This window comes from Pavona decussata, unplaced genomic scaffold, assembly GCF_977016875.1.
Source record: "Pavona decussata unplaced genomic scaffold, jaPavDecu1.1 SCAFFOLD_84, whole genome shotgun sequence".
NCBI lineage: Eukaryota > Metazoa > Cnidaria > Anthozoa > Scleractinia > Agariciidae > Pavona > Pavona decussata.
In genome coordinates, this window is record NW_028145502.1 from 2180863 (window position 1) to 2207500 (window position 26638).

A 26638-nucleotide genomic window follows, 5' to 3' on the forward strand; every position below is an offset into this window, starting at 1 on the left:
AGGCAATGACTTGATAATTTGCTAGTGTTATCATATTTAGTTCTTCTTCTGCTGAGTTCTGTTATTAAACACACCAAACTAACGTGTTAATCTTTGTTTTTCTTTGCAGAAATGACACCGGGGTGTTTGTGTCAGACGTGGTTAAAGGAGGCATAGCAGAGGCCGATGGCCGCCTTCAACCTGGTGACCAGATCCTCTCGGTCAACGGCGAAGATCTTAAGAATGCCAGTCAGGAAATTGCTGCCGGTGTACTGAAGGTAAAGGTATCTGTCGTTTCTTCAGCACCCTTTAATCACCATGCGGAAACACTCGGCCTGTAGATGGAGGCCATTGTTAGAATTTAAGAAGTAATATATCAAACACGAGGAACAGTGTTTCCTCCGATTTCCAAACACCGAGAAGTAGGTTGGAAAAACGAGGCGCAGCCGAGATTTTTTAACCAGCTTCGAGGTGTTTGGAAATAGGAGGAAACCCTCTTTCGAGTGTTTGATATAGCTTCTCAAACTATTGATAATTCTTGGAGAAATTCAAAGCAAAAGCTCACAAAATTTTATGATAATTAAGATCAAATTTCCAAACCTACTTCACGGTAGTAATTTGCTTTGTTTTGGCTTGATGAATTATTCATGCGTTTGAGAACAGTAGACGACAGATGTATTGAACTTTGTGTTAAAACTCTTGAAAAGATCTCAAGAGGAGTACCTCTTGTTAAACATCTTTCAATGACGAGACAGCGCATGCATCACTATCAAACGAGAAGCGCCAATAAATACACATTAACTTACTAAATGCAGGACAGAAAGATTGCGCCGCAGTTTTTCCCCAAGCACTATTTTAGCTTTCAACGATCTTTAGATTTGTAGATTTTTAGACGTTATATCCATTTTTTTAACTTGTATGAGTATGAATTTATTTGTAATTTTGATACGAAACTTATTGTATCCCAGTCCCTCATTGATTGATTGATTAACAGTATGTAATTTTTATAGTTGTGCAATTGTAACCACATTGCAATTCAGATTAACTGCGATGATGGTGGAATTAAACTTCTTTTATTATTATTATTATTATTATTATTATTATTATTATTATTATTATTATTATTATTATAATTATTATTATTATTATTATTATTATTATTATTTCTTCTACTTTGCTGTCTCACTAATCTTACGACCCAAAGAGCAGCTTTATTTCGACTTGAAGAGCACTTTGATGTGTTGTATGGTCTTCTTGCGACTGGCAGCGCAACGCGGTTGCGAGGCAGTTTGCGGGTGGCGAAACTGTGCGTGCAAACACTCCCTCTTCACAACTTGCCTCGCAGCAAAATATTGCGTTTCGAGTGGCAGGAAAAGGAGAACAGTCTTCTCCTTTTCACAACGTTACGATATACCTTGCGGTGTGTAACATGAAGGAAAATTCACTGTCAATTTGTAAGCGTGAATTTAGCCTTCTCCTCGGTCGCACCACTGCCGAGAGAGAGAGCGACAACGGAGAAGACTAAAGCTCACATTCTGGTTAAAACCTTAAACTTGGTCATTCCAAGTCGTAGTTGTGGAAAGAACAACTAACAGTGAATAAATACACAGTGGAACCTCTCCTTATTTTTTGGTTAATGGCAAAATAAATGAATTGAATTGAATTGAAAAGGACACCTCTCTATTACGGACAGTTCACTTGGTCCCTGAGAGACCGAAATCCATATAAAGCCTACTTCTCTAAAACGGACACCTCCATTTTCCGGACACCTACTCCTGTCCTTTTGGTGTCTGTAATAAAAGAGGTTTGACTGTACCAAAATAGATGGTATTTTAATATGTGTCTTCCTGCCTAATGCTTTTCTCACGAAGGCGTTTTTTTTCTTTGTTTGGTAGCGCACAAGTGGTCGTGTTATTCTTGAAATCGCCCGTCTGAAGCACGGTACTAGTTCCCGCCCGTCCTCAATGAGCAGTTTGCCCAACGTACAGCTTGGGGCCGAGTCCCTTAGCAGCATGGAAAATATCTCAGTACATGTTCCACTCGGTAAGTTTGGTAATTAAATCGGTAATTCTTTCTGTGTTTGGGGAGCAAGGATGGCGCATTAGTGAGAGCACTCACCTCCCTCCGATGTGGCCCGAGTTAACTTCCCAAACTCGGCTTCATGTGTGGATAGAGTTTGTTGTTGGTTCTCAACACCGGTTTACTCCTCACCATAAAAATCAGCATACCCAAATTGCGATTCGGTATGGATAGTGTCCCCAATTAGTACTCTGTGTAAAATACAGTTGACATTTAAGAACGGTGCTTACGACTGCTTTTGCGTATACGTTCTGCACGTCTCGAGATGGTTCTAGAAGGCTTTGAGGAGGTGAAACCGTCTTGACGTGTTAACATTGCCCAATCTGTTGTTGTTAGCTATTTTTGACTTCCTCTCTTTGTTGATACTTTTAGACCCAGAACCACCGGAAGTAGGACCTCCAGACCAGTCGTCGGTTCCCAAGCATCGGTACCCAAAACCTTCTTCAAATTTGGAACAGGGAGCTGGTGAATTGGTTCAGTCTGATGAGGAAGAAGAAGAAACGTGAGTTGACTGTGCGCTTGAGAACACCACAGGGTACCCTGGATTCCATCTGCTTTCCCTAGTGGTTGTGTTTATAGTAATATCTCTAGTGGCAAGCGTTTTCCTCAAAACCTTAAATTTGGTCATTTTACGGTGTTCTTTTGTAGAGGACGCCAAAGAAATGTACTAAAATTTTCGACGCAAGTTCATAGCCATTGTTTTGCGAATGAAATGGGAATAAATTCCCATTTAGTATTTTTGCAAGTTGGTTAATCTAACTACTTATTCTCGTGCTTATTTCAGACCAATGGAAGCTAAATTTATCGAGCTTGAACGCGGCCCCGAAGGCCTGGGTTTCAGTATCGTGGGTGGTCATGGGAGTCCTCATGGAGACCTGCCAATCTACGTCAAAACTGTCTTCCCGACTGGCGCTGCGGCCCGAGACGGCCGGTTGAAACGCGGTGATCAGATTGTTGCAGTGAATGGAGAGAGTCTTGTTGGTGTGGCACATGAAAATGCTGTGGCTATGCTGAAGAGAACCAAAGGAAAAATCATTCTTACTGTGCTTTCATAAACAAACTATATAAAACGGACACGAGTCTTGGCGTGGGATGACTTGTGTTAACCAAGGCATGAAAAATCCAACTTAACAACGTGCTGGGAATTATGGGCTTACTAGAGTAGGATACTTTCTGTAAGCAAATTATTTTAGTTAGCTTATCTATATAACGTTATCTTACATTGTTTGCGTTTACTTTTTCATGAAAGTGGCATTTTTGTAAAGTGATGACGGTTTTCTAAAGGTTTTGTATTTTTGTTGAAGGCTTTCATTTTTTGTACTTTTGTTATCGATTTACTTTGAGGTTTTTCTGTTGAGCTGTGTTAAAAGATGACATATATATCCTGATAAGGAGAAATTTAGAAGGGAAAATTTTCGTGCAGTTTTGGGCACAATTAACTCGCTCTTCTTTTCGTAACAATTACGATGTTTTTTGTTTTGTTTTTGTTTTTGTTTTTTTTTTTTTTTTGAATAAAAAAGTATGCCAGTTTAGCAAATTCCAGGGCATGGAATTGCAAACAGTCATTTATGGTTTTTTTTTTTTTTCAATCTCTTTCCGCTGTCCGCTTCTAATGCGTTCATGTATTATTGCAATGATGAATCTCTTTGATTTATGGGTTAAAGAAGCTGGCCTGAATTTGCACTGTAAATGCGGGAGAAGAAATTATTAGGTAAACGGTTTTTAAAATAAAGCTTTATATTACAAGAGTGTCATAATATCGTAGAATTGACTGTGTGTCTTCCCCCAGAACCCGTGTGAATCAAACCTGAAAGCGCCGCCATACTTTTTTGAGTGTGCAATGTTTTGTGCAACTAGTCCGGCAACGTCGTTACGAACGTAGCACTGGAAAACTAACTGGGGTATTTCGTTTTCGGATGGGTAAATTTTTCCCTATAAATGCGAAAGTAAAAAGAGGTATTTTCGTAAAGTCGAAAACGGCCTGTAAACTCGGGAACCCCTAATTAAGGCTTTGAAAGTGTTCTCATTGCGGGTCCAATCGGGGACATAACAAGTACCATATATGAGGTACCTACCTTGAGTTACCGCTACATGAAGTACATACCAAATTCAAAATGGTGGACGAACTCGATGATTTCTGTGATAAAACATTTGAGAGGGAAATCGAATGTAAAAATGGAACACTGAGAATTAAACAAGCCGAGGTGGGCGACGAAAGCTGCGTTGTTTGGGATGCTGCATTAGTGCTAGCAAAATATTTTGAGACGGAGCACTTTTGTGCGCACGAGGGACTCGCAGGCAAGCGTGTTATCGAGTTGGGAGCTGGTACAGGAGTGGTCGGTTTAATAGCTGCTTCTTGTGGGTAAGTAAGTTTTTACGTTTAAGCAGTCGTGATATCTTGTTACTTCAAATATTCTCTTAAACCATTGTCGACATCTCTCCACGTCAAGGCCAAAGCCAAAGATGTTTGGTATGGATTCATTCAAACATTAGTGGTTTAGAACCTAGAACACTTTGGTATAACATCTGTGTAGGATTCACTTGATATAGTAGACCCCTCTATCCCCTAGGGCTGAATTCCAGGAAACCCCTTGCATATTTCCCCTTTTCTGTTTTCAGTGCACATGTCTGCTGTACTGACTTGCCAACGGTTGTACCTCTTATAGAGTTAAACAGAGACATTAACCAACACATGATTACTGGTAGTTTCACAGCAGTTCCGCTGAAATGGTAAGTAAACCTTAATGAGCTGTATAACAACAGCAACAACAATGCAATTAAAAAGCCGGCCTCAACCCCACGTAGTTGAATTAATGCATCAACACCTTTTGATATAGCCTGTGAACAGGCTCCCAAGTGGGGTATAGGACAAAGAGAAGAATCAAGCTCCATCTGGGGACAAGAAAGAGAGGGAAGCAAGGAGGCTCCCTCCCTTTCATTCTCAACCCCAGACCACAGTCTGCTCACTCCGATCAGCTTTCCATACACCATATTTGTCCTATTAACCACCCACCTGCAAATAAGCGCCACCCTTAAAGCCCAAAAAGTTAATCATCACCCATCCCCGCCCAACTAAAAAAAACATTTCTGCATGTACTAGCCCAGCGTGAAGTAAGAGGAGCATCAGTTGTGTCCCAAAATTGGTTTTAGATTAGATAGTCTATGAACTTTCATATTGTTTATAAATGGCTTTTCATGTTAACTTTGTTTTCTTTTGTTGAAGCAAAATAAAGTTGTTATCCCTTGTTTTGCTATTAATTTTTTTCTAAAAATGTCCTCACTTGTTAAAAATGTTGGGAAAATAATAATTGCCCATTCTCGAATAAGCGCCCACCCTCATGGGCCCAAAATTAAATAAGCGCCCAGGGCGGTTGATCGAATAAATACGGGATGTACATTCCCTTCGCCCTATGCCAGACTTTGGGAGCCTGTAAAAAGTCTGTTCCAAGGCTACTTTTGATAAAGGTTTTAATAGTTCCAGAGGTGACATTGACTGACGTTTCACAATTTCCTTGACTCTGAAGATAACTTCTGCTCAGGTTGTCAAAGCATCAGTGTCTTCTCAAAAAGTCCTTCTCAGGACTCACCGACTATGCTAACTTGGATCAAGGTCATCATAAGATACATACACGTTTTTTTTTTTATATTCACATTGTAGGGGCCAAAATGTGTCTGCCTTGTACTCCTCCCCAGACCTCATCTTAGTTGCTGATTGCATTTATTATGAAGAGGTGAGAAAGTACATAATAAAAAAAAATAGATAAATAAAAATTGTACCATTAACAAAAGTAGTTCCACAGTAGTACAACACTAGTACCCATTTGAGCAGCCAAGGATGAAGAGAGAGTGTGAAGCCAAGCTGCCTGTCTTAGGATTTAACATCATGCCTTCACATCTGATCTCCAACACATTTACCCCTACACTGCCATGCCCCTCAATACTTTGTTAGCCATTGGTAAAACCCGCTAAAAACATCCCCCCTGTCCCCCGTAGCTTACAAACCAAAGTCTTATCTATGTAGAACTTGGTATGTTAACTATGCCATCAATGGTTAGTGTGTGAGTGGGATATTGTTAATTATTTATTAAGTCCTTAGAACCACTTGTGAGGACCCTGTGTGACCTAAGTGACTCTAAAACCACTGTGCTGATTAGCTATGAAGAGAGAACTACAGGAAATAAACCTTTGGTGGAGAAAAAGTTTCATCAGGTAACTGTCTTTAACTTTGACATTAGTAAACATCGTAAAGCTTGGAGCACAATAGTACGGTATGGCCACTTTTAATCTATCTACAGGTCACAGCTTCTGATAAAGTGCAAAAAAGTTTGACAAAGATTCTAGACGTAACTAATCGATGATCAATGACATCAATGAGTAATCGATGGGTAATCAACTGATTAGTCATTGATTATTGGCAATGATCAATGAGTAATCGATGACTAATCGATGAGCAAAAATTTTGTGGCTTATCAATTACTCATCGATGCCATTGTCAGATTATTCATTGATGCTACTGATTACTCATCGATTACCTATTGATTACTCATTGATTACACATATGCTGCACATCTATTATGATTTTCCGGCTTTTCATTGTAACTGAGCCGGTTTCCTGTTAATCTTTATGTGAATGGTTCGTGACAATACTAATAGGCAAAGATGAATTATAAATGCAAGGTTAAACTGACTCGCGAAAAGTACATGTAATTGCAGAATTCATAGGAATCCAAGAGTTGTCTGTAGTCAAAACAATGTATAGGCCATCTATGGAAAAAACAAAACACCACATGTGCATATCATCATTAGATATTGATTTGATGGACGGTTAAAAAATAGAAATGTATGTAAATTATGCCAAACATGCAAATTCTCTCTTTTTTTTTTCGTCTGGAGAAATCTGACTCAAACAAACAGCCAAACATTTTTGTTCACTTTGCAGCTTGTTAGAGAGCATTTTAAAGTGGAAGAAATTCCAGAAGAACAGCAGGACCCTGTGTACCACAGTCCAGACATACACCTTTTGAAGTTGACAAGAAGATGACGATTATGTACAGGAGTACACAGGCAGCATGTACCCTGTAAACAATGTTGACAGCTACTGCTTTGTTTGTATGGGACAAACAGGGATGTCTCTAAGAGCCAGCTACTGGCAAATTTCTCCATCTGAAAGAGATCTTATCACTGGCTGAAATTTCAACAGAACACAAATACTTAAGGCTTCTCTTACATGTGCACAGTGCAAAAGAGCCGGCTGGGTTTATTAACGAGCCTGCTGAGGTTTTTTGTAGCTACTGTACATCCCTGGACAAAGAAGTTATCGATGCTCAGAGAAACACCATACAAAATTCATTTTACAACCTTTCTTCAAGCTTTGAATGGCAATGCAGAGCTCTGATCAGAAGGAAAAATTTTGTTTTTAAAACTTAGAACCTAGTGGAGCTGTACTTGAGCCAAAGACAATTATTTAAGTCAGCCGGGGTCTGTTTCTCGAAATTCCCAACAACGTGCCTGGCCTGATAAGTATATTTTTAAAAGGTTTTTCGCTGATTACAGGCATAGTGCTTGGCCAATGTTTTCATGGAATTATAAAGATTTTAAAGTTTAGCATTCAAAGCTAATAAAAATTGACATCTGTTGAGAAGCATTTATCATCAAAGACACTTTTCGGGCCTGGTAAGTTACTGGGACTTTCCAGAAATGGCCCTCTGCTTATCTACACTTCAGTGCAGTTTCCTGAAAACTTTGCTGATCTCGACTGACTGGGTTCACTGAGGAATCAAATTGATAAATTATGGGACACAATTATTGATAATGGGATCAACAAACTACTGCTGCAGCAATTTTACTCACAAACCTTGTTCTGTTGTTTTAGTGTTTAATATTATTTTACAGCTCTAACATTACTACTCTTTACAGTGCAGCTGAGCTCAAAGTAGATTATTTGTGACCTCTCATGTGAAAACGTTTCTTATGGTATGCCATTTTGAAACAGATAGCCGTTCATAAGCCGTTTGAATGAGATGGGATGCCGTTCAAACGGCTTGAGCTATCAATTCCAAAAAAACTGTGAGCAGTTCGAATGTCTTGAGCTATCCATTCAAAATTTTTATACTCTTTTATAAAATAGCCTGGGTCAAGCAAGCACTGTGATTGGTCAAACTGAGTTCTGTATAACTCCACAATGCACAAAGCATACGTATGGTGTGCACATTATAATTGTACATATGCACGGAGCACACGTCAGATTTTTTGCCTGTGAAAAATCTGAGAAATTCAGAGACAGAATGCATTGTCACTCCAGCGATTCGCAAAGAACAGTCTCTTGTACTGATGGTTCCAGACTTTTAATTAACTTTAACTTGTCTCTCAATACCTTAAAACTTAAACTTGGCTTGGAGTTAACTTCTTGAACTTGCTTACGATGGACGAAAAACTAAAACTGTTTGACTTTTCACTTGATTGCGCTGTCGCGTGCCCTGTCGTGATCGGCAAGAGCGCGCGCTATTAAATTACGCGTTATCTCGTGTAAGGAGAAACTTGATGTTGATTCATTAAAATTCGCACTTGTCTGAGGAGTTGAGATTGTTTATATTTTATAAAAGAAGCAAAAAACTTGTTCCTTGTGCATTGTTGAGTTATACCAGCACGCGGGAATTTTTAAGAACACTCGAGAAGTGCAGAGAGGCACTCGCCTACCGCTTGTGCCTCTCTGCACTTCTCTCGTGTTCTTAAAAATTCCCACGTGCTTATATAACTCAATAATGCACTCGGTGCGTTTTTTTTATTTCTTTAATAATGACTGCATCAGGAGCACAAAATGAATGAAAACTTTGACTTTATTAAAACTGCAAAATGTTTACATTGCATGTACAAGGTGATCATACAATGTGGGACTTACATGTAGGGTCACTCATTACAAGCTTCTCCAGTGATCAGGCAATCAGTACTAAGATAATCTACTAACTGCCGCACCCCCAATATTAAATTGGTATGCATAAATTACCCTTAAATTACCTACGACATTAGAAACAGCCAGATGAGTACAATTTCAGTTGTGCAGAGGAGATTATTGTAATAACAAATACATTTTTGTTTCTAGTAGAAAATTTTGTGCATGACATAACATCTTCACAGCTCTCCACCATGTTCGTGTAGAAAAGACGAGGGATCGCTATGAGCATTCTGGCAGGCAGCAGGAGTTCTGAATTCCATGAGATATTCGCATCTGCTAGGTTCTGTTACCTGCACTAGCTCATTTGCGGATCCGCAACTGAGGTTTATCTGAAAAAAGGGGCAAACGCAGGGAATATGATTTGTTTATTTTCTTTTACTCCATATGATCTTATTACATAAGGTTACAGTGCCTATGAAAGGAGTGGAGAAGGGCATGATATAGTAAACTAATTGTATGCCCTTTAAAATTACGATGTAATGTTTGTTAAGATAGAAAGAAAGGAGAAAAGAAAAAGGAAAACTAATTATAAAAAAAGAGATTATCATTATTATAAATAGAGGAGAAGAAAGGCAGAAAACGTTTTGCAAGGTCGTGTGGCAGTGATTAATGTGCCGATCAAATCGAAACTTCAACATCCCCCCCCCCCCCCCCCCCCGGGCAAACCCCGGGCATTTGACTATTTGCTGTGCCCGGGCGTGGGGAATTTCACGGGTAAGGCCTTCCCGGGAGTGGGGAATTTGACCTTGCCTGGGTGGGGTGGGGAAAATTGAACCAGAAGTGTCAGGTTTCAAATCACTTTTATGGGGGGGTGCCGAAGTCGCTAACAGCCATAAACACGTGTTTGGACGAGATGGAAGAGTTTAAAGGAAGAGATACGGCATTACAAAAAAAAGCTTACAAAAAAAGGTCCTCAAAAGTGAGAGTGCTTAAATATTAATTATTTTTATAGATTGTATATAAACGATGTAGATTTTTTATACAATGAGTCAAGCTGCGGCTTTGTCCCACAGTGAATAGTGAAAGAAATAAACACTGTCGAATGAAAAACCGCTATGGCTTAAATTGCAGAATATCCTGCCACTTGAACAACATTCTACTCAGCCGGCCAACTAATTAATATGTATTTCTAGTTCTTAAATCTTCAAAAGTTCAAATGCCCGGGGTTTGCCCAGGGGGGGGGGGGGGGGGAGGGGTAGGATGTTGAAGTTTCGAGTTGATCGGCGCATAATACTGAGCAAAATAATACTGGAAGAGAGCTCGTTTAAATAGTTGTTTTCTTGGTTTTTGATGAATAGATATAGGAATATCATTCCAGTAATAACATCCAATAACTGCTGGGCAAAATTTCCGAATATTTATTCTGAAAGGACTAGGATTCATACAGGCATGCAGGGATTATATAAAGGTGTAATTCAATACCCTCCAAATACCAACGGGTCTATACCCAAAAAGGTGAAATGCATTTTTGTTTTATCCTTAACTCTCCAAAAATAGCTACCAGAATCTACCCCTGTTGCCTCAAAGTTAATACTAGGTTGATTGCATTGCCGCCATGTTGCAGCCAAGAAAATTTGCTCACATAGTTTGCATAAAAATGGAAGTTAACTCCCAGAGGAGAAAACTCTTATTGTGCAGTTCCAGAAAAAATTCCATGGAGGTTCATCGGAAATTCCTGGGGAAATGGGGGGTGTAAAACAAAAAACCTTCCGTGGGATGAGTATGGATATTTTCTGGAACTGCACATTGTTCCTAACCACCAACATGGCCGCCATGGTGTAACATATTGCAATCAACCTATGGTAAAATATTGAATGTACTAAAAATTAGTAGATGAATCTCCCTACTCCATCAGTTGTGTCTCTAAAGTATTTCTCTGCCAACGTTTGAGTACCAGTAATTAAATAATTATATTGTCCCCTTCAAGCAGCCTTACTCAAAAGTGATCCACTCCTAGTAACGTACTATGTTTATGTCACATGTCAATTTGTGGACATCTTCTGTTGAACCCAAACCTGGGAATTATCTTACCTCAGCTGATCTGCTTGGTCCATTCCAACAGCTCTGTCCCCCTGAATACTTCATACGGCTGTATTTGTTTGGATTTCCACTCCATTCACCCCAGGTTCTAACAAAATAATATTTATTACAAAATAGTTATAACTTAATACAGTCAAACCTCTTTATTACGGACACCAAGGGGACAGGAATAAGTGTCCGTATTATAGAGGTGTCCGTTTTAGAGAGGTAGGCTTTATATGGATTTCAGTCTCTCAGGGACCAAGTAAACTGTCCGTCATAGAGAGGTGTCCGTAAGGAGAGGTTCCACTGTAGTTACAAATGTCCTACTATGTCCTATTGTGGGCAGCAAACGAGTGCAGAAACTAAGAAAGACAACACATTCTATTTATTTTTATTCATCAGAAAATAAAATAAATAGTGTTAATGAAACAGAGTACGGGTAAAAAATAGTTTCGTCTGTTTCAGCATGCCCTGTTGCTGCCGAAAATTCCATAACTTCTCAGGCCTTAATATCAAAACTTGTCAGGTTTTCCTATTTCCCTGGCCACTGGCAACAGTCACACAAACTTCAATCTATCAAAAAAATAAGAAACATTTTCTATGCCTTCTTTTCTTGGATTGCTTACCCCAGAGATGTCTCAGATCCACCATCCTTGGGCTGTTGAGAAGCTTTGTCAAATGGGCACAGTTTATACAAATACCTTTAAAAAATAGAGAAAAGAAAGCATTCCTTATAAGCACTTTGGAACAAAGTTGCCCTAAATGGCCCACCCCCCTCCAACCTGCAATTTGAGGTCTAATGCTTATAATAAACTTGATATTGTTTATAGTTTATTTATTTAGTACTTACTCTCTGTCTGTATACTCAAAACACTTTCCTTGGAGTGGAGAAAACTCTTCCTCTTGACCAAGGTTCAGGTTCAACACTCTTTCGAGGTCACTAAAAACAGGAAAATAAAAACAAAATATTAAAAATATTAAATAATTATAATAAGTAATGTCAGCGATTATTAATAAATAGACAATAGACAAAGTGTGATTGGATAAAGTGGTGCAAAAAGAAAAAAAAACATCAACTACGTACAGAGTCCCAGACAAACCTGATTTCTCTTTCTGTGTCACGTGAAGCTGTTTCTGCATCAGTAAATTCTTTCCTGGCCTCATCAGCAGCTACAGCACAAGGTAAACAAGATGCCTATACTGGCATTTACGTGTGATGCCCCTTGATTCTTATAATTGTATGCTTCGCAGACTATCCTAGCTAATGGAATATTTTGAGTCACAAAGATAGCGTTATGTTGTCTCCCTTGTGTTACGCGTCTTATCGTTATACCGGAATTTCTATTACAATAACGTGGCCTGACTCACGTTTCTGGTTATGTAAGTAAAAGTGTAAGATTACAAATTGTTTTCGTTTCACCAAAAAAAAAAAAACAGAAAGAAAACAGGCAAAAAGCTTTCCTAAATGAAAACTTTTAGTACAAATGGACAATCAAGCCTTTAATCTTTTTGTAAAGTGGATTTCCAGTTGCGTTTAAGCATCAATTCGACAAAGTGATGCGATCTGCGATACCAATGACCTTTCCCCCGCATATTCTGGATGGTTTTACAACTGTCAAACAGAAGCATGATTCCTTCGCCTTGAACTCTCCGATTTCCACCGTTTTTACTGTCGAGTGCTTCTTAGAAGTTATTATTTCGATTTACCTCTTCAAAAGGGTTAATTTTCTTTTTGTAAACGGCACATTGGAATCTAAAACATTAAAACAATATGGCCACGCCACTAAAGTCAAGCCTTTTAAGTTCCACCGAGAGACCACTAGGACCTGAATAATCACAATAGTAATTAACTCCCCTCCGATCCCTCCTGACCTACACTAAGATATTGCATTCTGATTGGACCGTTTTTGTTAAAGACAATAAGGACAATAGGAGACAAAAAGATCCCCTCTAGGAGAAAACTGAATTTGATACATCTAAAACGAGTTAATAATTGAAAGATGCGCATTTGTGGATACAAAGAAGAACAAACGGCCCCCATTTTATAACGTGGGCTGCACAGGCATCCCACGTAACAAGAAATTTCTTTTAAAAATTAATTCCATAAGTTAACCTGAAACACATTTCACCCAGTTTAAAAAAGATGCCAAGACATGAGCACTTGGAATACTGTCTAGGGTTAAAAATCTTAAAGAAACCTACATACTTTTAATTAGTTATCTGAATTTATGCAGACTGCTTTGCATAAATTTTGACTAAATTATGATGACACCAGAAATTTATTCAAATATAAATTAATTGCATTGCATTATACATGTAGAGGGTAAGGATTCCTTGTTAATTCCAATAAAGAACCAGCTATATCTGGGACAAAATGAATACTTCAGGTGGAGAGGACAGTGGAGAAAAGAATGTTTAATTTTAAATAAGTCAGAGTACTCCACAACTTTTCTAAGGAAATTTACTGTGGATCACACAGTAATTCTTGTTGCTGATTCTTGCTAAATGAACTTACCAGAAATTTTTGCTTGAGTTTCTTCATCATAATCAGGCATTTTTAAATCATCATCATCTTTACTCTCTGTAAGTGAAACACCACCATGTAATCAGTGTGAACTGAAACTACTTTCACATGAGAAAATATGACGAACATGAAAGGTGGTAACAATATTATTTTAATGAGGTTAAGTTTGTAGTTCTTGCAAGGTACGAACACAGCATTCACCTTTTTTCTACTTTTTTTTTTTCTTCTTTCTTTTCTTGACTTTTTAGCAAATCTAGGAGTACTCTTGCCAGCAGTACTGAATACTACACTGGTTTTTTTTTTAGAAATGCCACATAGAGTTCTTAATGACGTTTAGTTAAGCCATTCCTTTTTATAACACCACCCTCTACAACAGAGACCACTGTCCTCAATAATAATTATTATTCTTCTGCTTCCAGTTTAAATTCACGGTTGAGAACTCTCTTAATTCCTAGCATCGTGTAAAGTACCTCACCAAGAATTATTTTAATTATACAGCCATGTCTTTACTCACCCTCTGCAGATTCTGTGGCTTGTTTCTCTGCTTCTTGTTTAAATTCATCCTGGGACTCTCTGTGGCTGTCATTATCATCCTCATCGTCCTCATCCTCATCTTCGTCATCACCAGGAACCTCAGGAAGATCCTCGTCTTCATCAAAATTATCGTCAATCGGAGGAGGAGGGGCTGGATCTTCTGTTGAAGGTTTCTCAGCTAAGGAAAGAAAGAAAATATATTTGATATCCACAATAACCCATTTTGCACCTAAACAGAACTGGTTAATTCTAAACTTATGGTCAGGAGTGATAACCATATTTCCTCTATGTAGTGCCCTATTTGGCCCTTCCATCTGTCAAATCCTTTAAACACAGATATTACCTTCACTTTCAGGACTCGTATATTTCTTAAGATGCTAGCTGGAAGAATTTTTCACGTCAACTGAAGTTATTTTATCTGCCGGGGTGATAATCAGTAGTGATAATAACGTAAAAAAAGTAGCCGAGTACTTTAATTAATATTTTGATGTCAATAATACGGGGAGTGCTTGCACAATCTGCCGATCCAGAGGCTCACGATAAAGTGCTTGAAAATAATCCAGATCAAATTGGAATTTGGAAATGTTGGTTTTTGAGGAGAAGGAAAACTGGAGTAACCAGAGAAAAACCTCTTGGAGCAAGGATGAGAACCAACAACAAACTCAACCCACATATAATGCCAAGTCCGGAAATCGAACCTGAGCGACATTGGTGTGAGGCGAGTGCTCTCACCACTGCGCCATCCCTGCTCCTTATCTATGATCAACATACCATCAGTTGGCTTCTCCTCTGCTTCTCTTTTTTCGGATTCTTCAACTGGTGGTGGTTCAGGCTGGAGTATCAAAAATAATTATTAACAATAAGTTTACTTTTTTCATTATGATTAAATAAGTATCAGACAAACATCACAGAGTATTTAAAATTAGACCATTTATACCTCCTTATGAAGATATTTTCCTTTGATGCTGCTCCACAATGCAGAATAAAAGCCTTCAAAGTCTGAGTCATCATACCCTCCAAGCAGTTCCTAAAAATACAATTCAGTCAAAAGCAAACAAAACAAAAAAGTCTGAGAGTGTAATTCTGACCATAACCCTTCCTAGACTTCCTCTCCCTCTAACCCCCTCCCCATAACTTAATAGGTACAAAAATCCTCCATGTTAAAGTCAAAAGTCAAATAACTTTATTTTTCCACGGTATTCTCATCAGTCACACTAGGTACTACTTATAAAAATACTAGTTACCAAATTCGTAATATAAAATATCTAAACCTACAATAAATAAGTAAACTGCTTTACATGAGAGCCGTGTTTGATTAAGCAATTACGTTAAAAGAAGCCGCTGCAGCCAGCCTGGAAAGACGCTAAAGATCCTGCCTGCTGCAAGTGAGTTGGGAAACTGTTCCTGATAACATTGCACCTCTATTAATACCTGAAACTATTCTTAAGAAAATTGGTGCGGGGAAGGGGGACAGCAAGTTTATCTTCAGTGTTGCGAAGAGAATAGCCAGTAATGGTTCTACGCTCGACAAATCTAGATCAAAGATAATCAGGAGTGAGCCCATTTAGAGATTTATACACCATGCAAGCTGGGTGTAGCCCCTCCCCCTAAATTAAGTTTTACTGCATACATGTACATGTACACTGATATCCAACTTTACATTTCCATGTTATTTGGTCGGTAAAATCATTAGCTATCACACCAACCGAAATTAGTAACTTAGTACAATAGAGTACTTAAAAAGGGGGGCAAGTTGAATAGTTTTTAATTGACTGTTTCACTTAACTGTATGTAACAATATTATTGAGAAAAATGCCCCACCTTTGCCTCCTCGTCATTGTATTTCTTGTCCAGAAGGTCAGTATCAATAATTTCTTGGACCGTGAGACTACAGATAGGATTGAAACAATACCAAGAAATCAACTTGCTAATTAAAAACAAAATTCAATGTTGACAAGTGTTCTAGTCGGAAGGGATAACAGGTCCAGGGTCAAGAAGAATGTTTTAGTAAATTATTAAATTTTAATTAATAATTAAAACTGATAATCTAAAAACCTTACTTTACACAACAACTCTAACAAAACTCAGTAAAAATGGATCAGTGAGATTTTTTTTATTAATGACGAATTTACCGTGCATCTCCATCAGCATCTAAAGCTTTAAAAGCAGTCTCTGCTGATGTTCTCTCTCTTTCAGCCAGTATTTTTGCCTTGGTTTCTGAAAAGAGTATTTCACAAAAATTAATGTTGAGCAAGGTAACCTGCTGTACCTGATAAATAAACTAAAAACTTATTATTTAGAATATTGGATTCAGCAGTATTCAGAGGCCTCCTCTATGATCTAGCCACACTATATCGCTTTGCTTACCTTTCCACTCGTCTTCATGTTTATCTTTTGCTTCACTTTCAATTGCTTCAACTTCCTCTTTTTTAGCTTCCAAAATAAATAAATATTGAATAAATTATCAGTCAAAACTCACTATTTATCCACCGCCTAAAGCGTACATAATTTCATACCTTTTAAGCTTTCCAAGGTCGCTTTCTTCTCTTCCAGCTGTTTCTTTAACTCCTCAAGCTTTTGCTTAATAGTGAACAAATACAGGAGATTTTAGATGTACAGTTATGAAAATTGGAGAAAAAGAAGAGAACTGTACATGTAATAATTATTATTATGCTAATATTCTTAACAATTATTACAAACAATGCAAAGAATGATTCCTGACATGATTAATTAGGATGGTGTATTTAACACCATAATCATCATCAGCAGCAGCAGCAGCATCATTATTGTCATCGCTATCCTCACGTTCCACTTCACCACCGCCATGGCCATAATCATCATCATCATCATCATCATCATCAACACCTGGTCTACGAACATCATCAAGTTTTTTTGTTCGTCCAATAACTTTCTCATTTTCTAGGATATAGTTTATTGTCTAATACATAATTCGCTCAACTACTAAATTACACAAAATCATTCAATACATGTAAAAAAGTCACAAACTGATTACCTTTCTTTCTTCTTTCTTCTCTTGACCTTCTCGACTATAGTCTTGTTTCACAGCAAGACCCTTGAATGCGGAAATGTATGGAGAGAGCAAAGTTGAGGATTGATTCAAAGACAAAAAATCCTCACAACTTACAGGTGCAAGGAGGATGGGAGTGAGAAAAGCCTCAGTTTTAATACCTGTTTAGCAAGTTCAGCTGCTTCTTTCTGCTTTTGATAAAGTTCTTTATAAAGTTCCCTGAAGAATAAGCCCAAAAATAATTATTTATCATTTTAAAGTCTTAAATTTGTTCACACCTAAAGGATTTTAGGGGGAATAAAATTAAGGGGGGTGGGGTGGGGGACTTATTTTTGACAGAATTTTGAATTTCAATATTGATTGGGTTTAAAAATAAAAACAGGGGGAGGGGTGGGGCTCTTATTGTCTGACAGAATTCAGCATCAAGACTTGCTGTACAACTAACAAAAAATTCCTAAAACATCTTACTTGCATGTATTTGGACAATCGACTGAACCATCATATTCATCACTGCCATCACAACAATCTACAAAACAGTAGTCAGTAAAATTATTAGTAACAAACATACAATGAGACTATAATTATGTATAACATGTGTAACATGTATATGCACTGCGGATGCAAGATTAAATAGAAGACAAGATTCTTGCAGTTATCTACACAACTAGACTCTGGCGAAAAACCTGAAAAAGTTCAGGCTTGAACGGAACTGAACAGCTTGAATAGATTTGAATATATAATTATGTAACATATTCATTTATTGGTTCACGGGTAAGTAATGAACTCAGAACATGACCAGCTCCCAGTTGCCTTGATAGCTCAGTTGGTAGAGCACTGCACCCGCATTCTAGGTCATGGGTTCAAATCCCGTTCAAGGCTGAATTTTTTTTCAGGTTTTTTGCAACGGTCTAGTTGCATAGATAACTGCGAGAATCTTTTTTTCTTTTTAATACAATGAGACCCTACAATCAAGTAATAAACAGCTTTTAATTAAACATGTACATGTAGCTCAAACTGATCGTTTGTCTCACGATTGTGTCACAAAGGTGTGTATTGCGACGTTTCGACCGCTATATATTATATACTGCTGGTCTTCATCAAACAATGGTGTTGACTGGCTGTGTATTAAAATAAGTAACTACAGGTACTTACAGTAGTAGCTCCATGGATGAGGGTGATAGTGATTGTCATCATCGCCTCATGAAGACCAGCAGTATATCGGTCAAGACATCACAATACGTATACGAAATGGTCGTGAGACAAATGTGTGGTTTTCCGCTGGCTGAGGAACGAATGAAGCAGAAAACGTATTTCTAACACACGGCGGGGAGTATGGGTTCGAATGTGTGGGGGGTCTTCAGGTCACATGGCGTTTCGGGATTCAGTTGTTTTTGTTGCCTTCCGCCATTGCCTGACCTGCCCCGCCCACCCGCCCTGCATGGTTTTTGAGTTTTTTGTAGGTATCTAGGCTTAATTTCATATCAGCCGTTGCTGCTCTCTTTTTTGTGCTGTAATGCTATTGATTTGTGCTGTGGATGCAATAAAGGTCAGGTTGCTGCATAGGCGGCTTGGCATGGCTCCCAGGTGTGTGTGTGAGAAGATTCATTTCTTCAAGTTGTGCTACATCTATCATTTCAAACCACAGTGACCACCACCTTTCATGACATTATTTAGAAGTGGGGGGTGACATTCTCACCAAAATGTTTTCATAATTTGTTCTTGTTGTCCTGAAGTTATTTTTGTTGTATGTTGTGGAAGGTACAGTTCCAAAAAAAAAATACCCCCTATGGAAGGTAATTGGAAATTCCTAGGGGAAGGGGGTCTTAAAAGCAAACATTTTAGAAGCAAAGTATGAAACTAAACTGGAATTTCCTGGCGGATGGGGGGTGCAAAACAAAAAACCTTCCATGGGGGGAGTATGGATATTATCTGGAATTGCACAATGAATATAGTTTAAACTTGAAATTAGTTAAAAACTTTTCAAACCAATAATTCTCTCACTCATTATCATAATCTTGAACAGTTGAAAATAAGACTGAATTCAAACTGGTTCGGAAATTTTAAACCAAAACCAATTTTAAGCCAAGACAATTTTTACACTGTTCACAAAATTATTGACAATGAAAACTGTTCATGAAATCAATATTCTACATGACATCAGAGGTTAATAACAGACACTTCTGTGTTATGTTGTGATCATGATTGAAAAAAGTCCTTGTAACTGGTACCTCATGGTCCACCAAAAGATACTTTATCTTAAATACAACAAATGAGCACATTATTTTATTTTATAAACCATTAATTTTTTATAGCATACCACATAAGCCATCATTGACTCTAGAAGATGGAACATTTAAGGGTTTATAACCAGCATTTGTACAGTGATATATTCCATTGGAGCAAGCTGATGTTCCTAGAAAGAAAATCAAATGTACAAGTTCTTTAATTCAATGGTGTCTGTTTTCTGTTTGCACCAATCACTGTAGCGGATTAGGCAAAAGGGTGAGCAGTAAGACTCAGATGCATGTACTGTATGCCTTTGTTGAGACTGATTATCCATTCAATCAGAATCAGAGGATACATGTAATTAATTTCTCTTAATAATTCAGTAGTTTTCTTTGAAGATACGATGTCTCCACAAATTCTGAAATTGTTTATGATCATTATGAGGTGTAGCAGGATAGAGGAGGAGCCACAGGATGAAGTGGAGTACGTGATAATGATGACGATGATGATGATGATTCACAATGATGCTACTCATGATAGAGAAAGCTGATGATGGTAATAATGATGATGATGATGATGATGATGATGATGATGATGATTCACAATGATGTTACTCGTGATAGAGAAGACTGATGATGGTAATAATAATGACGATGATGATTCACAATGATGATGATTCTAATGATAAATCATAATAGTGAACATAGCCTTTGATGACAATAAATTATGACAATTTGAGAGCAGTTATGACAGTGATGATGATGGCATTGATGGTGAAGAGGGAGATAAAGACCACACTATATACGTGTAAATATGCACTATACCTGGCTCATCACTACCATCAGTGCAGTCACAATAATCATCATTTACAGAACTAAAAGCCACAGTAAGAGAGCCATCAAGACAGGTAAAATCTTTTGATGGATCATAAAATGGCAACCCTGCAATCACAAAAAAGTATAAATTTTCAATACTGTGTTCAGACTCAGCTATTCAAATCTGTACCCTTTTTCAGACCTGCCCTCAAACCCCATAGCCATTTTCTGACTTCAGACACAAACTGTTCACACATACAGTATACCTATTTTCAGGCCAAAATTGCTTTAAAACCATACCCTTTGAGGTGGTATGTACCTAAATAATTTATGTACGGGGGTACCCCCATTCCAGAATGAACTGTAAGTAAACTGCAAACAACCAACAAATATAGTGCAACCTCAACGCATAGAACTGGAATAATGTATAATGTTGGATAAGTTTATTACAGTATTAATTTATTTTGCAGGATCTTTTGGGACAAGTAAATGCGTCTGTTTACCACGATCTTTCAGGGTTGAAACGAAAACATTGCCAAAATAAAAACATAATGCAACACATCATACCATATTAGGACAAATAATAACCCCTTGGAAAGAACCATATTGATGATTATATAATCAATACTTCAGCCGAAAATTGAGATTTCTCAAATTTCGAATGCATTCTCGCGATACTGATATTGATCGATGTTTGCAATAAATCAGCTTCAAGAACGCAAAGATGTAAAAGAATACTTACTAGTTAATGCAACTCCTCTAATACTTGACGCTGATGCTAAATAGGAGCTAAAAAGATGAAGATAGAAAAAAACTAAAGAAAAAATTCCTATTCGGTAAAGAAATTGACATGCCGCCATGTTGAATACACGTGTCGTCTGGTTGGAGACTGAGGTGAGCCTCGTTTCTGAGGGGCCGTGAAAAGCTGGTGACAAAACAGTTGAGCTTTCCCGCCAGTGACCGCTGTGCGAGGAGACATTGGTCGCAAGTTTGTCTGCCGTCTGACGTTCTTTGATTTCCTCAGCGATGAAAGTTCGGTTTTGTTTTTACTTACTCGCACGAAAATCACATCCTACAGCTGCTTCAAGATGAATTTCCTTAAAGAGTTGTGTTAGCATGTCATGGAAGCACCAGGAAAACTTCTGAGCGGTGCAGAGAGGTACCAAGGTTATTCTGAGTAATGTTAGTTTCGAGCTGTGTCGAGAGGCGTGATGTTAGCTTGTATGAGACTAAAAGCTATTTTTGGTGCTGTTTAGATTTCGTTTGATCACGTCTTTCGTCTTTGCTTTCGTTGCGTGTTAATGATTTTTAGAGATTTACCAGCTGCCTTGTTTTCAAAAGCTCGTATGACCTAGCAACTTAAATACCATAAGTCATAGCGTAACTATATACACGGTACACGTCGTCTACATTGACGTCTGCACTTCAACCCTAACTAATACTTGAGAAATAGATACGAGATTCCCGCGTGATAAATATTTGAAGTCAAGCTTCGAATGAAGTAACTTATTGCGGTTAGTGTTTAGTAAGTTTAGTAGGTATTTTCCTAACATAAGGCTTAATCAATATTTCTTGTGCCTGTATAAATTTCGTTTAGTTCCGGTTTAAAATTGCTGTATTTTTTTATATTTCCAGCCACTAGTCTAGGCTTAAAAATGCAGGAAATATTGTTATAATTTGGAAGATTGTGCGGTTCAGTCATTCTACGTCACACAGGACCAGTATTTCCAAGAATGAAATGAACATTAAAATTCCTCTTTGTAATGTCTGGCATTTGAATGGAATTGTGAAGATTGTGAAGACACATTTACTGCAACAACTTGCAGTAACAACTTTGGAAACGATTGTTATTTTTGAAGTGCTTAACACTGTAATATAAGGAAAAAATCATAGCTTTATACCATCAATAAACTAAGGAAATATCTATGGGAACTGTGAAATCTCACTGGTCATGTTCAAAACTAGCCTGATTCTCCGACGGTCCAGGTCACTTGCGGCCACACACTGTATGGCCACGAGCAACCTGGACCATCTGAGAATCAGGCTAGTTCAAAACTGACATGTAAAATTTCAAATCTCTGTTCAAATTTCAAAAAATACTGGTGATGTCAGTGATCGATGTAGCTTGACGTAATAGATCAAACACGAGGAAGAGTGTTTCCTCGGATTTCCAAACACCGAGAAGTAGGTTGGAAAAACGAGGCGCAGCGGAGTTTTTTTTAACCAACTTCGAGGTGTTTGGAAATAGGAGGAAACACTCTTTCGAGTGTTTGATATAGCTTCTCAAACTATTGATAATTCTGGGAGAAATTCGAAGCAAAAGCCCACAAAATTTTATGATAATTAAGATCACATTTCCAAACCTCCTTCACGATAGTGATTTTCTTTGTTTTCTCTTCATGAATTATTAATGAGCTTGAACAAAATAACATATGCAAATCCCTTGCTGCTAATTCATGGGGTCGGGAGGGTGGGTGATGGGTACCACAGGATTTGATTGATGCATTATAATAATTATTAGAGGTTCTTTGTTGCAGAGAAAGAGCAGAGAAGTTTTATGAACAAGCCCTTCTTTTGGTTGACTGCTGTAAGATTCCAGAAGCCATAACATTACTTGAACAGGTTTGTAATAATTTATAGAGTGAAATGCAGTGTTACAACCCCATCATACGTGTATGACCCATGGCAGAGCACCGGGTCCAATCTTGAGTGTGGGTACAGTACTTAAAAAAAGCTATGTTTAGTCTTGTGCCCTGAGCTGGCACCCTGCCCAGGATTGGCAATCTGGCACCATTCCATGTTCCATACATGTACATGTACATTGTATGTTTTCCCAGCATTTGGCAAATCCCATTTTCTTCTGGCTGTTATTATTATTATTATTATTATTATTATTATTATTATTATTATTATTATTATTATTATTATTATTATTATTATTATTATTATTATTATAAAAAAGAATAGTACGCATACATTTATATTTCAATATTCCTTACAATACTTATAACAAAAAAACATACATTATTCGGATACATTACCATAAAATACACAAAAAAGTTTACATACTAATATAAACGGATTGTGGTCTTGGTTACTCAGAGCCCTTTCAGAGAATCACACCAGGCCAACCAAATGTTGGCATTGAGAGTGGTCGCAGCCATGTTTTGTTATGCCCTCAGTGATTCTTTTAGATCCCCAAATTGAAGCTGGTCCACAGTCATTTCTATATGGTCATTTCCATGTGAATTTAAACGTCTAACCATTACTTTGCAGATGCTCCTCCTTACCAAGTAGGAAGATCATTAGTTTACATCTTTCTCCCTAACCAATAGCTGAATTTGTACAACTGCATTTGATTGATTGATTGATTGACTAACTGACTGACTGACCGATTGATTGATTTTTTTAAAGGCCAATTTAGATGGTACAACTTTTGCTTACCAATGTCGCATGCGATTTCTAGAGCGTGTGCTGCTTGCGTCATGCAAAAAGCCTCACACAACTCTTGTCATTCAACATTGCCTATACCCACGATTGTCGGAGGATTTTGGAACATGACATTCGTACATACATGTGGGTATAGGCAATGTTGAATGACAAGAGTTGTGTGCGACTTTTTGCATGATGCAAGCAGCGTACGCTCTAGAAATCGCATGCAACAGTGGTAGGCAAAAGTTGTACCATCTAAATCGCCCTTAAAGCTCTTTTTCTCTATAGTAACCAGTTCCTTCCTGATTCTTATATTCTAGGCCATTAAACTCAACCCTGGCTGTGAACTCTACAAAGAAACTCTGGCTTTCTTTCATACAAGTTCACAGTATCTTCATTCAGAGAAACAGGGATCTAGCTATGCCAGTGTTGCCAGGCCAAAACCAAACCTTAATCATGGAACAGAAAACCTTTCTTCCAGTAAGTGGAATTCAAGACTGAAGGAAAATCCAAGCAAAACTGCATGGTCTCCCACAACTTCTACAACTTACATTGGTGATCCATGTGAACATTCAACTATCAACAATCCTTGGGAATCCTTAGTGAATAGAAATTCAAAAAGGAAGAAGTCTCAAAGTAGCCCAATAGATGGTATAAGTGAAATTGAAATTCTTCCAATTAATGACATGGATTACACGCAAAAGCCAAGTACGAAACATGAATTTAAATGCCCTGATGACAATGTTTTGGAAGGAGAACCACTCAGTATGCCAGATACTGGCACTGGTTCACATAATACGTTCTGCGAGGATGGGATCCCTGTGGAAGATGCACAGGAAAACTATGTTAATTTGTCAGCTGATCCTTTTGGTCACAGCAAAGATGACTTTCTGGAAGATCATTATGTAAACAGTGAGAATCATGGTGACAATGTTGATGCAAGATTTCTCGAGGAGTTGTGCAATGCTCGGGAATCAGGGTTAGATGATTGGGCAAAGTACTATGATGTGTTATTTAGTGGATTAAGAGAGACTGTAACTTCTAAGCAGTCAGATGTCTCACACTCTACAACAAATCATAGATTTTCTGATACTTTGGATGAAATAAATGAAACTGATGATGTAAAATGCAGGAATCACAAGAAGAAAGATGACAAAAAATCTGAGAGAACTGATTCCATGTGCGATGATGTTTGTTCAAATTGTGGACTTTTCAAAGCCAGTGGAAATCCTCCACCTGGTCTAACAAAGAACAGGATTCATTTTGTTAATGGTGCCTGTGTTTCCAGCCCAGGCTCGTCAACCTGTAGTTGCAGCAAGCAGGGAAAATCAACTTGTTCTGAAGAAAGATCTACAAAGTCAACTCTTTCTTCTTCACAACAGGAATTTTATCGTAACCTTCAGTATTACTTTGCAAGTGGAAAGGTAAAAAATCGGAAGACACCAGCTGAAGCTGAGAATGAAGTCAGCTCAACTAAGAGTTCTGATTCACATCAGAAATCAACTTCTTTTAGTGGTAATGTATCATCAGATACTGCAACTAATGAGTCTCTTAAATCTAACCAGAATGGTCCTGCAACTAGGAATACTAGTAGGGAAGAAGGAGTGAATAATGCAAGAAAGAGTTCTAAAGAGTATGATGGTTGTGAAGTGAAAGATGACTATATTTGCGGTGAATCTAGACAAAGGAAAGCCTCATTAAATTTAGGTGAAGCCAAAACAGACAAGAAATTTACAAATCACGAAGGACATCAACCAACGAGCAACCAACAAAAGGCAAAGGCTCGTGACAAAGTTCGTAGTAAAACAAAACTGCCGACCAAGAATGAACATGTGAGGAATTCCAAGGAAGATGTGTCGCAGGCTTACAATCCACAAAGAAGCAGGACAAGAGTTAAGGACAAGACAAGAGATAATGATCCTCAAGGGAAAGCTGGAGACACATCCAGGGCAGAACGAGCTCCAGAGGCAAGAGAGAAACCAAAACAGAAACACAGGTCTGCGCAAACATCTCGTGCAGCAGAGTTTGATTTTACTTCCATCTTCGTCAGCCTTTATCACTCAGGTACGTGTACTAAAGATTCATTTTAAAACTCAAAATGCAATACATTTAAATAGAAATAAAGGAAAATACAACAACACTCTTTGAAATATAATAACAAAAGGTAAAAGATACATGTGTGTATATCACATTGTTCACACTTGTGAGACAAGCAGAAGCAGAAGACCCTTTAAAGGGGAAGTATCACGAGAATTTGATGTCAATTGAAAACCCAAAAACGTTTGTCTTTCAACAGAGACATAAAATAATTGTCTAGTTTTGTTATAAATCATCACTCCAGTGAAACAAAACTGACAAAACTGTCAATTGGTGCCTCTAGTCAGAGACAGAGTAGGTCGAAATGGATTGAAACTTGAAAAATGTTAGGCTAATTTTTTTCAAGTTCTCGCCCATTTGTTTCTAAAATGCGCTAGAACAGATCAAGAGATGTTCCTTTCAAGAATTGAGTTGATTTCTTTCCTCTCGTTGTTCTTGAATTATTTTGTAGCTTAGTTAAGGTCTTATATCACCATTTTTAAGAAAATAGGTCAAAAACCCCATGAGACTTCCCCTTTAAGCCCCAAAAGTCCTATAATTATGACACTCTTGCGTGACTGCATCTTATTCCCGATAGTGCCATATGGCAAGTCTCTCACACCTACATGACTGTATTGTGACCAATCAAAAGCCCTGTTATATTGTTGCTAGGCTTCTCTATTGTGTTTTAACCAATACGGAAGGGTTTTAGCTTTCATTTTCTGCGTCAAGCATGACAAGGTTGAGACATGCATTGCCTTTGATTTTCTTAAGCTTATTTTGCAACAGTTTCCTCTGGTGAAATAAGCACAAGGTGACATACATGTACATGTACACACCCTCAGTCCTGTGCTTATACTTATGTTTATTTCAAAGCAGTTGGCAAGTTTTCTCATGCTTGTGTTTATTGCACACAGGAACTAGGCTTTACAATGTGCCAGGTACACGGGGTTTCATTAAGTTTTTAAGTA

The 26638-nt window shown here is 37.9% G+C and overlaps 4 protein-coding genes and 1 non-coding gene across 6 annotated transcripts in view; 4 read left to right on the forward strand and 1 right to left on the reverse strand.

Annotated features, from left to right (window-relative positions):
• The window catches only part of LOC146475392 (multiple PDZ domain protein-like), a 38159-nt gene extending 34622 nt beyond the window's left edge, over positions 1–3537 (forward strand). The window contains exons 33-36 of the mRNA XM_085115799.1: positions 110–257; positions 1875–2022; positions 2431–2560; positions 2843–3537. Of these exons, the coding sequence (XP_084971925.1) occupies positions 110–257; positions 1875–2022; positions 2431–2560; positions 2843–3113 (697 nt within the window). The 3' untranslated portion in view covers positions 3114–3537. The remainder of the gene's footprint in view (positions 1–109; positions 258–1874; positions 2023–2430; positions 2561–2842) is intronic.
• A 623-nt stretch (positions 3538–4160) lies between these two features.
• LOC146475393 (protein N-lysine methyltransferase METTL21D-like) lies at positions 4161–8137 on the forward strand. Of its 2 annotated transcripts, XR_014865841.1 has the most exons (6): positions 4161–4420; positions 4678–4788; positions 5717–5789; positions 6148–6267; positions 6998–7294; positions 7336–8136. XR_014865841.1 is itself a non-coding variant. In XM_085115554.1 (5 exons), exons 1-5 carry the CDS (start codon positions 4173–4175, stop codon positions 7097–7099), a joined length of 654 nt encoding a protein of 217 aa, XP_084971680.1. In that variant the 5' UTR covers positions 4161–4172; the 3' UTR covers positions 7100–8137. The 2 variants fall into 2 exon arrangements, 1 of the variants encoding a protein (XP_084971680.1); XM_085115554.1 differs by having other exon boundaries at positions 6998–8137.
• A 739-nt stretch (positions 8138–8876) lies between these two features.
• LOC146475394 (glucosidase 2 subunit beta-like) lies at positions 8877–21059 on the reverse strand. The gene is made up of 19 exons (XM_085115806.1): positions 20902–21059; positions 20169–20285; positions 19436–19531; positions 17587–17644; positions 17280–17337; positions 17104–17163; positions 16607–16670; positions 16458–16523; positions 16223–16307; positions 15912–15978; positions 15028–15117; positions 14862–14922; positions 14071–14268; positions 13548–13613; positions 12133–12202; positions 11883–11972; positions 11659–11733; positions 11042–11138; positions 8877–9339 (listed from the first exon to the last, which is right to left on the reverse strand). The coding sequence occupies exons 1-19, from the start codon at positions 21017–21019 to the stop codon at positions 9187–9189; spliced, it is 1689 nt and encodes a 562-aa protein (XP_084971932.1). The 5' UTR covers positions 21020–21059; the 3' UTR covers positions 8877–9186.
• On the forward strand, positions 17927–17997 carry Trnaa-cgc (transfer RNA alanine (anticodon CGC)). The gene has a single exon. It is a non-coding gene; the product is annotated as a tRNA-Ala (tRNA).
• An 88-nt stretch (positions 21060–21147) lies between the features above and the next one.
• The window catches only part of LOC146475396 (uncharacterized), a 14256-nt gene continuing 8765 nt past the window's right edge, over positions 21148–26638 (forward strand). Inside the window, exons 1-3 of the mRNA XM_085115803.1 lie at positions 21148–21318; positions 22697–22781; positions 23912–25655. Of these exons, the coding sequence (XP_084971929.1) occupies positions 21281–21318; positions 22697–22781; positions 23912–25655 (1867 nt within the window). The 5' untranslated portion in view covers positions 21148–21280. The remainder of the gene's footprint in view (positions 21319–22696; positions 22782–23911; positions 25656–26638) is intronic.